General features: G+C 41.8%; 1 protein-coding gene across 2 annotated transcripts in view; it reads right to left on the bottom strand.

The window, feature by feature from the left end:
* LOC115374115 (mannosyl-oligosaccharide 1,2-alpha-mannosidase IA) overlaps nucleotides 1-12,788 on the bottom strand; it is a 183,651-nt gene that overhangs the window by 89,292 nt on the left and 81,571 nt on the right. For both annotated transcript variants that reach the window (XM_030072870.1, XM_030072869.1), the window contains exon 2: nucleotides 11,525-11,621. In XM_030072870.1, the coding sequence (XP_029928730.1) occupies nucleotides 11,525-11,621 (97 nt within the window). The remainder of the gene's footprint in view (nucleotides 1-11,524; nucleotides 11,622-12,788) is intronic.

The following is a 12,788-nucleotide window of genomic DNA, read 5'->3' on the forward strand; positions in this document are numbered from 1 at the left end:
AAAAGAAAAACTTAAATGTTCCTTTTCGCACCAAGCAGACATGGGACTGAGGGGAATTTAAAACGTGGGCTGTCGCTGACAAGAGGGAAGTCTGATAAAAGTCACGGTGGACAGCTTCATAGATGATGGATGAAAAGATGGGCGGACGCGTTAGCACTTAAGGGAGGACAAGTTATTGCGAGACTCTTCAGCCTAGTAAAATATTTAGGCTGAGTGGAAGGACAGGCTGCAATGAGGCAAAGATGAAAAAGTATATTAATAGTCCTTCAAAAAAGTGAATGAAGCAAAAGCTGCCCCTTAATACCACCGCAAGCTTAAGAACTTGGCAAGCAATGTTTGTGATTAAAACCGCCAAACACAGATTACTATACGCCAAGCACCATGTCTCAGGTTGCACAGATGTCATCAGCAGAGTGTCCAACCCGGGACTCCGTTACTACGTCACTGCACACTGATCACCGGTCGATTACATAAACATCAGAGTTTAAAGACAGCGTTGCCTGGATGAAGAAATAATATGATGGTGCTGGGAGCCTCGCCCACTCATCGAAAATCTGGCCTTAACCCTAACCCTTGACCCTAACCATAATAAAAATAATAATGATAATAATAATGGATAGCGCTTTATCTTGATACTCAAAGCTCTTCACGGTGAAGGGGGGAAATCATCTCAACCACCACCAATCATTGAATCATTACAGTAGAATAGACTACAATCCCTTTAATCTCCCTCCTTCGTCATACATTTTGCACTCAGTTTCTCATCATCTTGGCTGTAATCCCTGCGGAGAGGCTTGATGATGCTCTCATGTCCACTGAGGGGAACTTGGTACTAATCCAGCAAGGGAAGAAGAAGAAGAAAACTGGGCGGTGATGTTAACTACAGATGGCTCCCTTTTCGTGTTCCGTCATTTTGTGTTTGGCTCGGTATTGCTGTAAGATGACTTTCTCCAACAGGTCACAGTAGTTCAGATTCAGAATAGAAAGAGACAGGACGGCGACAGAGGGAGTCAGAGAGAGCTAATGGAGGAGAGGAAAGAGCTAATGCTAGGAAGCATTGGTGTAGCGCTGGCACCCCATCAATGCGTGTTACCATTAAGAAGTTTCTGCATACGTCATGGGCACAGGAGGAGCCCCACAGCAGATCGCAGCAAATCCTTGATGTGATGAAAGATTATGGAATTATCATGCTCGACTTCCTCGGTCTGTTTCCCAGTTATATAAAGTGATTCTTTCTCTGAACTTTTCTTTTCTCTTGGGCAGTATTCAAAATTTCATATCACAAGTACTGTCTGCTAAAAAAAATATTGCAATATTTGATATTGCTGGAATTCATCTATTTTAATTAAAGTATTAATTTAAAAGAAAAAAATATCACTTTTAGGCACTTTTGCTTAAACACCTGCAGAGAAGGGTTATGACATCCAGCACAAGTGCCACAAAAGGACAAGCCTTATCTGTATGTGGTAACCGCTCTAGCAGGCGGGCCACTGGGGCTCCCCTTAATTTATTTTTTATGCTAAATTATTCTTCTAAAATTCTCCTCCTAAATTATATGTTTTAAGTACATGATTTGCACATAAATGAAAACTCTGTGTAATCAAAGTTACCTATGCAACCTCACAAATGTTTTTAATCAAATAGAAAATGCCATGTATGGACGAAAATATCACAATATTCAGTATTTCAGCCCAGGTAGTGCAGGCTTACATTTATTCAGTTGCTATTATGAACACATGAACTCATCATCTCCTGTTGCTACCCAACGAAACTTTTACACAACCACACCGGCTCAGGCTGCCCACTTTTTGTTTTGGTTCTCAGGTGGTTGAAACTCATGTGAGCCAAGTGTTCAGCCCATTTGGGGTATGCTGGAGCTGTGGAAGCTTGTTTGGGCCTGTAATCTCCCGGCTGTTGTCTTCACTCCGGTGCCAGCAGATGCAGAGCTGTGCAGCCAGGACCATCATTAAATGCAGTGGGACGAAACCTGTTCTGACAGAAGGTTTGCCCCTAGAGCACACTATCAGGGGCTTGCTGTCAGGTTCCTCATCTGCCTGTACCTTAAATGTCCCAGCATCCACCCAGAATTAAGTCAAATGTTTTCCTCTCCTCTTTGTTCTCCACACTTCTTGAGTTAACACTGAACCAAAAAAAGGGAGGTGACTAGGGGTAGTGGTAAGCGGTTGTGGTCATATTCTTATTTGTTAGTTTTTCACAGTAATTCCGAGTTGCCTAAAACATGCACGAAACCCATCATTTTTAGTATTCATCTGTGCTGCAACATTGCCCTGAATGTTATATGCAGTACTTCTACTCTCTGGCATGCAAGAATGCTTGTAAGCCCGAGAGACGTGCAGAACGAGTGGCAAGATCTCCTTTAACATATGGTCTATGGGTAGATCGGCTAAAATAAGATGTTGCGCTCAGAATATTGAAATGTGGATTCATGCATTTACAGCTGGAAAGAATTCTACCTCAGTATCCGAGGGGGCTATAGCACTGCAGCTTTTAAAGAACTAATTCCACTTGAATACACATGTCTTTTTCTCTGCGCGAATACTGACACATCTTAAAAACACTGGTCCTCATTCATCAAACTACGGGGGAGAGGAGTACAGAATCCACGATGAAAATGACCCTAAGACGCTTGCCACATCTTTGTGAAACTGTCTCATGCCACCAAAACGAGTGCACACGACATTGCAGATTGATCATTCGGAGGCAGCCGTGCAATGAGAACCACGTGGAACATGATGACCCCAAAATGATGTGCTATTGGCAACTCTTGGCCTCTATACAAGAATATCTGGTGTTGCAAAATTTGCATACCGTACATGCAAGCTGCAGAGGGCAACATATAACAAAAGAAGCAGAAGTTGATATTTTGGTTGCAGAGGTCACCGCCAAAAGAAGAGTTTTATTTGGCAGTCTTATTGGGATTAAAGGCTGTCATAAAAAAGCGCTATTTAAACTGTTTTTACAATTAATTTTTATTCTAACCATGCCATATCAAGTCTCAGGTCTTAAAGAAATAGTCTGACCTTAAATCTAAAGCCAAAAAGCTCTAGTAGCCTACAATGCCAGTCATTTCAATAGTTCTCCTGCAAAATGTAGTTGTAGTTGTTTGAAATGAGCTTACACACTTCCCAAGCAGTTCTGAGACTGTTGTTAGGGCTAGAGGAATGATGGAATTGATAAATACCAACTTTTGCAGTGAAATGAGCATATGCCCATTTAAAGATCAGATTTGAACGTACAATAGCTTGATAAATGAGGGCCATTGTGTGTGAATCATGTCCCCATCCCCCAGTGTTATATGTAATTCAGGGGATGAGATAAAATGCTTTATGGTCTACAATTATGATGATTTGTGATGTGCCCTGCTGACAGTTTCTGCTGGAAGCCTTATTGGTTCCACAACAAATAGGCAATATTGAATGGAGGGCTGGGACGTGTTCTCCATGGGGAGTGGGACCAGATACTGATTTGTCACCTAACGCTGGTAGCTATGGTGATAGATGACATCTTCCATACCAAGATAGAGCCCATGGGATGTAGAAATGGATGGGATTGAAATAGAAAGTGGGTGGATGGTGACAACCCTTCACTCTGCTTATGACTATAATATGACAGGCAGTGATAGGCACTATTTGCGCAGCCCTTCATTTAACTCTAATGATGAGGGTGGCAACACCGCCCCAACCTTCACAGTGCTCCCTGCAAGACCACGCACAAGGCACAGTGGAACGTAATTACAAGGGAAGGAGAAAACTGTATGCTCTGTTTAATGTGGGGGCGGAGAGGAGAGTAGGCAATTGTTAGGGGGAGCGGTTCCGAGCTGAATGCTTTTAATAAATATGTTCCCTGGAAAACAAAAAGAGGAGGAGTCGCGAATCAAAGAGGTGCTCAAGGTCGATTCACGGTCTTACTTGTGACGACAACGCGTGCATGCGTCTGCGCCTGTCTACATGCATGTGTGCGCCCTCTTATGAGTTCATTCACAGCCTCGTTGCAGACGCCATCAGAAACTCTGTCACTGCTTTGTTTACAGCGCAATAATAATGATGATGTGTGACAATGAAAAATCATCAAATTCCATTACCAGCTTGAAGGGATCCATGGACCCCAAGTGCTGTATAAAATGCCTATTTCACTTTTCAATTCCCCCTCCAACGACACAGGACTAAATAATAAATACCCAGGGCTTCATCATCTGTGCCATCGATCCAAGTGAAATCACATTTTCACACAATCTTCTGTCGCCTTCTCATGCTCCCAAACATGCAAGAGGACCTGGCTGCACTTTACATCATTTGAAGAGCCCTTGGGATTTTTCAATAAACACTTTTGGTGGACGTAATTTGACAGCCTAACTGCCCCGCGTGATTACATTGCATCCCGGCTTTCTCGCTGAACGATCTCAATTTTTTTTTTTTTTTTTTTTTTTTGCTCATATCAGTTATTTGGACCTCAAAAGATATAAAGATAGAACCTAAGTTGAAATATACCGGAATTATCCTTTAAATAGTCCCCAGGCATTCCATAGGAGAAAAATGTGAAGGGTTCAGCCGGCGTTGCCAGAAGTAGCACAATTTGCATTGCAGGAGAAGAACTGGTGACCTGATGCCCTTTAATTGCACCTCTTGGGATGAAAGAAAAAAAAAAAAACAGAGCGAGAGAGACTGCAGACTGGGGAGTGGAAAAGATGACAAAAGAAAGTGTTTGAAAAGGGAAGCGATACACGTAGGATAAAGGGCAGGCAAAATTGCAAAACATATTGTGGTGAGTAGAAAGACTTTTTCTTTTTTTGTACAGGGACAAAGAATTTCCAGAAAGAAGCCTGTGGCTAATCCCCTTAACGGCAATAGGACAGCTATTGTTATTGAAAAATCTCTGGAGTGCAATATCTACTTGGTAGGGTGAGGGAGCAGCAGCTGTGACAGATAATGTTATGGTCTTTTCTCCAGCACAATCATGGGCCTTGTCCTCAGCATCTGGTGGGCTAGGGGTTGACTTGGCATATAATGTGCTGTGTGCTTAAGTTAGTGACCCACATATTCAGGCACCAGGGTAATGACGTCGCTCACAGAGGGATGAACATCTCTTTAATCCCCCATTAAGGCTCTGGGACTGGCTGGCTTCTCACTTCAGAGAAGAAAGTGATACAGTACACAAGAGCTCTAATGCGAGTGGGAAATTAGTTGCTCATGTCAGAGCCCTAAAATCCATAACAGCGCCAGAGAAGGAGGTCTACAGAGAGCATCATGGGTGTGAGCTGCGTAGGAGCTCTTGCTGTAGTTCTTGCCCTGGTAGCTCACTCGGTGGAGCTGCCAGGGCTACCAAGCTCCATGTCATCCCCTCTTTCCCCCTCCTTTCCTGTCTCTCTCTACTGTCACTATCAAAATAAAATGAAATGTCAAAAAAAGAAATCCTAAAAAAAAAAAAAAAAGAAGAAGAAGAAAGTGCTAGAAAGCATTGCATGGGGGTTTACCATAAACTGCATATGCAGTAATGTAAGTTCTCAAGGTAACTTCTAACAACTTCCATGTTTTGATATCAGACAAACAGTGAAAATTAACTCTGCATTTTTTTCAGAATAATAGATATTTTCAGCTGTGTTGCTTATCCTGCAACGTGGCGTCTCTTAAAATGACTCAATGTAAGACAGTAAATCACTGATAACATCTCATTTCTCAGAAGTGTGGTTTTGTGAAGCAGCACAATGTCCAGCGATTCCTATCACAAACTCCAAACAAGGTCTTAACCTTGGATCAGTCTTGTTTTCCTTCAGTACAGTGAAGCAACAAAGAACGGATTAAGTTTTGGTGTCCCTGGGTGTTTTGTGAGGAGGTGAGAAAGAGAGAGAGAGAGAGAGAGAGAGAGAGAGAGAGGGAGGCTGCTGAACCCTCCAGTTTACAAGAGGTTAGCACAGGAGGCCAATTAATCTTCCTTCTCCCTCTTTGTTGCAACCAAAAAGGGGAAAATAACTCTAAGGTTTCAAGGACACAAAATGGGTAGACAGCGTTGACTTGAGGGACTCTTTCTCTTGCTATTTCCCAGACTAGTAACAAAGGAAAGGAGTGAAACATGTCCTGGACACTGTCCAAGAACTCCAAGAGATCCTGAGACCTCCTTTTTGTCACAATGGAGTGCTCCCGACTTGCTCTCTTTTCAGTGAGGAAACACAGCCTTGTTTATAGGGCCGAACTGATAAAAGATGAGGGGCAAAAGCAATCTGTCCAACCTATTTGGTTCCAGTTGCATGGTGGTGAATGGTGAGATTTACAAGGGGCGAATGAGGATAAAATGAACACATAAACAAGTCTCACAAGCCTGTCTTAAGGTGTCCTTCCCAGAGTGGCCACAACTGTTTCTTTTCAAACAAAGCTAAAAAGCCGCATTCAATTAAATTAGACAGAAAAACAGCATACCTCGGCTAACTATGTAATTATCCCAGCAGTGTAATGGTGATTCAGAACATATAAAGGTCAAACCAATGAAAAACATGCGCTTTTCTGTTTTTGTTTTGTTTTGTTTTGTTTCCAGTCTTGACTTTGCCTGTCTTCACTTGGAGTGATGTGCTTTCTTAACAGCTCCTTTGGTAAACAGTTGCATATGTAGGATTTTCAGCTACAACATATTATTTCCCAGATATTCCCCTGCTCCTGTTGCATCATCATCATCATCATTATCATTCAAATCCAAGGGACACCAGACGCTGTTTCAGGGCTCCAACTAGGCTTGCTCACGTACAGTATATGCTCAAAAAATATAGACCCATCATTACTGATATTTTTAGTTAACGCTTCCTATCACAAAACTAGGGCATGAGAGCTCTGGGAGCCAAACATTCAAAATAATTCATTGCACTTAGGGCTTTGGCTAGCAAATCTCGCAGTTAACAAGTGTCCCAAAATGACTCTGCATCACTTTCCCACACTCTTGATATCTACACACGGGAGCCGGAGCAAATTCTGTCCCAATAACCCTAAGTCTTATGATGCTCATAAAATCACCTCTTCCTTTGCTCCAGGCTATTGCCTCTTTTTTTTTTTTTTTCATCCGAGGGGTATGGCGATTACTGCTCACCTCGCCTTCCCACACCTGCCCAGCTATCATCTCTCTCCATCTGAAATGATCCATGATGGCACAAGCACACCTCTCAAGCCAAGAGCCTGTCGGCATGTCTCTGGAAGCAAAAAATCAAACTTTTCACACGGAAACCAAAAACAAGAGGAAGAATTCAGAGAAAGTTCAAAGTAAGGAACGGGGAGACAGACGGTAGACAGAAACAGAAACAAAGACTTTGAAAACCAGAGAGAAAGTGTCAAAGAAAACTGCTATCAAAGTGATTAATAGAAATGCCGATGGATCTACTAGATGTGAGGGGAGAGGCTGCGGAGGAGCACTGATCAAGAGCGAGGAACATTATTGCCTGGAGTTGCACTCATTATCTCCTCCTAAGGCTAAAATCCCAACCTAGCTAGGTAGACGCATGCATCTTTAGAAACTTAAAGCTGGTGAAGTCTAAAGGAATGCAAGTTAAGACCTTTTGCTTAACAAATCTTCCCAACGTGCCTTCCCACCTCCAATTTTCCCTCTGCCTCTCTGGTCTATGTGCTGCAACGGAGCAAACAGTGAATAACCCAAACTTCATTTTGACTCTCCTTTGACAAAACTGACTGTCACTCGACAAAGTCACTTGAGTCTAAACAGACGTGAGCCCCTCCTGTTGTGGCATTTATTCTTGTTGAGAGTCAACATCGGCACATGCAGACCGAGCAATCTACCCTCCACAGTGAATTCGCTCACTCATTCACTCTGAAAACCTGCACAAATGTCCATCCACTGTTCCACCAGCACCAAATACTGAACGCAATACTTGAACACAGATGCTCAAAATGTGTAAATATACAAGAACCAATAATGAGGAATACACCATCCAACTGAAAACATCCATCAAGCTCACAAATGAACCTTCATGGATGTATTCTAACGTAAGCACAGTGCAAACACCTATGCTTCTGCACAATAAAGCAGTAGGGGATTCATTTATTGTAAATAGTGATGCTGAATCAGTCAGTACTTAACCAATGAAAACTGCCTAAATTGGCCATGCATTCAATTGTACTTAGCAGATAACAGTATTCAACCTCTTCCACATCCTGCTGTGGTGTAATCAGAAAAATTAGCTGTTACATGGTCGTTAATAACAGATATTGCTTGCTGGAATTGAGTGACTGCATTTCCGTTGTCATGCAACATTACTAATAAAGACCTCTGAAGCTTGGAGACAAAGCAGTACAATGGAAAGCAGTCAGCGGTCGCATTAAAATATGATCTGACCTTGATCTCATCACCGTGCGCTCCTCTGCTTCATAATTGGCCAGGGGATTTAATATAGGGAATCATTAATCTGTCATGAACTAATCTCATGAAATCAAAGAGGAAAAGTAAACTGCAGAAAATTGCTTTCAGAAACATGAGACAACATGCACACGGTTAACACTGAACCAATCAGTAGTGCTAGTACAGATTTATTTGTGAGCCAACTCCTCACTAGGTTCTGAAAAGCTGAGATTTATATTTTTTTTAAACTTGTATCTTTGAAAAAATATGTGCTAATATAACACTCATTGAATTTTATTTTATTTTTTTTTATTTTTTGCATGCACATTTTCATTTCTTTTTCATCAGTCTCTGCTTCCTGACTCTAGAACTCCCACACACAACATGGAAAAAACAAAAAACAAAAAAACAGAAAATGTCAAAAGGAGGCAGCATTGTTGAAAGAACCACAAATAGCTCAGTTTTCTGTCTCTAGTTTCTCTAAGAAGAAAGAAACATACTTTTAATCAGTTCCCAATAATCAGTTCTAAATATAGATTTTATATGACACAAGGAAAATAAGAGAAAAAGGGCATGAGAGTCATCTTCGGCTGAGAGAAAAAGAATAAAGAGAGGGAATATGCTATTTTCAGCCCTGGGGGTTGTGACGTGGTGAAGAGGCCGAAAGAGGGATTACAGTAAATATAATGAAAGGAAGAGAGGATGCGAAAAGGAAGAAAAGGGATAATATACTGTAAAGAGACAGTATGAGAGGATAGGGAGTGAGGGTGGTGATGGAGCAGTGGAAACTGGATTTTTCTTTCTTTCTTTCTTTCTTTCTTTCTTTCTTTCTTTCTTTCATTGGTTTGCGACTGTGTTTCTCTTACTGTAGAGCAAAAGGTTTGTTCTGGTGACTCTCAGCATATTGACATGCTTTTGACAAGAAAGCTAAGTGTGGATCCAATCTTGCTGCATCTCCGTTTACTCATGGGATTAAATTACCGAACACAGCATCCAATTTCATACCTGGCTTCCCCCACCACACTTCACAGTATGACATTTGCTCACGAGCATGATGCCCCCTCTCTCTCTCTCTCTTTCTCCCTCTGTCTCTTTGTTGCTGCTCATAGATAATGCACTGCGTAGCAATCAAGGGTGGCGGAGAGCAGGAAAGCAATGCCAGCTGTACGCGGAATAGAAATACGTTTGCTCGTTGGATTAACTGTATCGGGTTGAAGAAAGTCGTTGCCCTTTCCCGAAAACAAGCTATCTTTTAGCAATGCTGTTTGGGACGATTGACTTGTATTGGTTGCGTATCTGTTGGATCCGCATGAAGGTGTAGCCGTGCTGCACAGATAAAGATGGCAATTAAATGCTGGAACTTGCGGAGTAGACTATCCACAAGTACAAACCTCTGGCCCTAATAAAAATGTTATTTGAAAAGTTTGCTGCAAAATGAGGCATCCATCTGACTGAAAAAAATGACACATACTCTTACAAAATGATTCACAGCCCCATATTCAAAAAAGCATAACTTAAATGTAAAAAGGCCAGCAGTCTCTGCATGGTTTACATGAATTTAAGACTTTTGGGGCCGACTATCAAAAACACAATAAACTTCTTTTATTAATTAAAACTTGAAGTGGGATCTTTGTGCCCAGTTCAAGCTCTATTGACACGGTGTTACAAAAACAAAGAAAACGTGTGTAACTTCTCTTTAATTTCTATCCGGTTGCGACAGGTTGGGCCCCCACCAGTCCACACACTCCCTCTGTGCATGTGAGTATTTTTTTTAAAATACTTTTCATTGCTCTTTTATAAGTGATAACGGTGGTAACAGTCTTATGTGATCCCTTTGTATGTCCTAACAAAAAACAGTAAATAAATAAGTACATAAATAAATAAATAAAATGTGAGCAATCTATTGTGTGGAATTAGTTTCAATAGAGTTTTGATGGTGCTCACTGGATAAAAGCAAGATCTGTCTTACTGCTGAATAGAGCTGGAGGATGAAAAGGAGAGACATTTACCTCTGGAATAATGGGAGTATTTTATGTCGAGAAAACTGTCGAAATAGTCTCCATTTATTTTCAAAGTCAATTTCATAGAATAATAAAAATGCAGCCACTTAAAGAGAAAATAAGATGTATAGGAAAAGTCATGTAAGAATTGGGATACATTAATGCACGGTGTTGGGAGACTTTCAGCACATCGCAGTCAAAGCATTTGTTTTTTTTTGTTTTTTTTCTTCTTTTTGAAAAACCGAGTCCTCTTTGAGAATAGTGTCACACTTTCAGAGATGAGCTCTTATTATATGAGATGAAGTAAAAGACCCAGGCAGGTAAGTGCTTTGAGGTAGAGCCTCTAATTTCTAGATGAGATGATGTCTTGCCTCATAATCACGGCTTGTAAGTAGGTCGATGAACGCTTTTCACCATTTTTTGGTAGATTTCTATGGGAAAATAATCCCAGCTTGATTGCACTGAATCGTGACATGATTAATGGAGAGTCCTTCATAAAAACCTCCCATCCAGCTCCAAAATGAGACTATGACAGCAGCAGTGAGATCAAGTATCTTGAAGAGGTCTTGCATCATCAACTTAATAATCCTGAATCCCCAAAGATGTGATGAAGGAAGGTGTGGCGTACGTTACCCATCCAACCCTCATTAGGTGCTGATCCGCCTTTTATTAAAAGCTCTACTGCGGGATTTCCCTCCAGCTCAGCAGCATGGGAACTGACTGATATGCTCCGCTGCAGCTGACCCGAGGACCTCTCCGGATCTGTCTCCAATTAGAGACTGTTCGAAACTGTGCCATCACTAGCGGGTTGTGGGGGTTGCCATATGATCGACAGGGAAGGAAAACATGCTGACGACTACATGGTCGCGGAGAAAAAAGCAGGTGTGACTTGAGTTGCCTTCCTGCTGGCAGCACAGCAAAGATGATGAATGGGATTTAATGAATTTTATTCAAAATGATAAGTTAGATCGCCGGTAGATCCCTTTTCATATTGAATTTTACGAAATTAGCAACTCATTATGTGGCGCTTCCTGTTCTAATCTTTAAAATGTCTCTCATATGGTGGTTTTTAGTCCTCGGTGACCTTGTTGGAAAAAAAATGTCAAAATATCATGCAAATTATACAACATGATCCGTGTGGCCTGTGGAGCCTCTGGCCAAAGTGTGCCACTCACCAAACATGTTGCCGATGTGCCCGTTCCTGGTCAAAGGCCGCAGCTCGTTTTTACCCCAGGCGTAGCGCTTGTAGTTGTCCCACGCAAACTTCATCATCTGCAACATAAACAGAGGGCAAACATACCAATCACTGGGTTGACAACAGAGCAACTTGCCTCCAAACCCAGATGTAATTAAACCGGAGAGGCCCGAGGCAATGTCAATGATGGCTTATCGATCAGGACCGGATTAAGGACAAGCATGCAATTATCATACATAAACCACATAGCCAAACAATGGGATTGACACTTCCCCTGCAGCTAACCTCTGCTAAATTTAAGATTTGAATGATGTCACCAGATGAAAAGATAGCTTAATAGATTAGAATACATCCAAGGAAGGAAATCAATGCCCTCTAACCCTTCCTCTGTGCTATGGATAAAGTGATTTGGATTTGATTTGCACAACAGAGGTGAATAGTGTTTGATGCAGCACGAGGGAGAGCGAGATGGGGAAGTTAGGGGTGAAGAAAGGAGAATTTAATAATTTCAGCTGAAAAGCCAGTAGCTGAGTGATACATCTCCACCTGCAGCGACGCACAGTTATAATTAGCTTAGCAGCATGTGAGAGGAAGTTGGTTTACATTAATCAAATAAATTCATGACTATCAAAACAGAAAAGAGAGTTTCAGGCAATGAACTTGTTTGTTTTCACTTTTCTGGGGGGCTGTAAACATCACCTCCTGAATAAATTTTTTACAACAGCACCATGGCCTTAAAGAGCCAAAATTAAACCAGTCCGTCAGGAGCGGTGTGGCCAACTCTCCTCCTGGGAAAGTGGCTTGTGGCTGCTTAAAAAGTCCCTTGAAGTCACCGGAAGATGTCATAAGCTGATTTGCATATCAGTATTATTTGCCCACTCGGCCCTCTCAGTGGAGGGAGAGGCTGTGCAGAGTATGGGAGGCGCTGTGAGGCCATCACCGCTCTTCTGGGTCAGACAAGCATGTGGGGTAAATCAAAATCAGCTGTGCATATTTGTCAACAAATGCTGAGGGAGTCAACACATTAATATTGTTAACCATGGTTGGGGGAAAAAAAAATGCTCCATTTGTCGCTTCTCATTTTTGGTGAAATAAAGTCGCTGGAGAGTCTAGTCTGGTGGCAAGTTCTCCCAGTTGGCAGCAGTGGGAAGATGTGCAAAACGTCTATACCTCTTCCACACCTGCTTGCCATTTTTCAGGTTGGTATATTTATTATATCATCACTGTATTTTTTTCACACAGTT

The sequence above is a fragment of the Myripristis murdjan genome, chromosome 16 (genome assembly GCF_902150065.1).
Source record: "Myripristis murdjan chromosome 16, fMyrMur1.1, whole genome shotgun sequence".
In the NCBI taxonomy this organism is placed as follows: domain Eukaryota; kingdom Metazoa; phylum Chordata; class Actinopteri; order Holocentriformes; family Holocentridae; genus Myripristis; species Myripristis murdjan.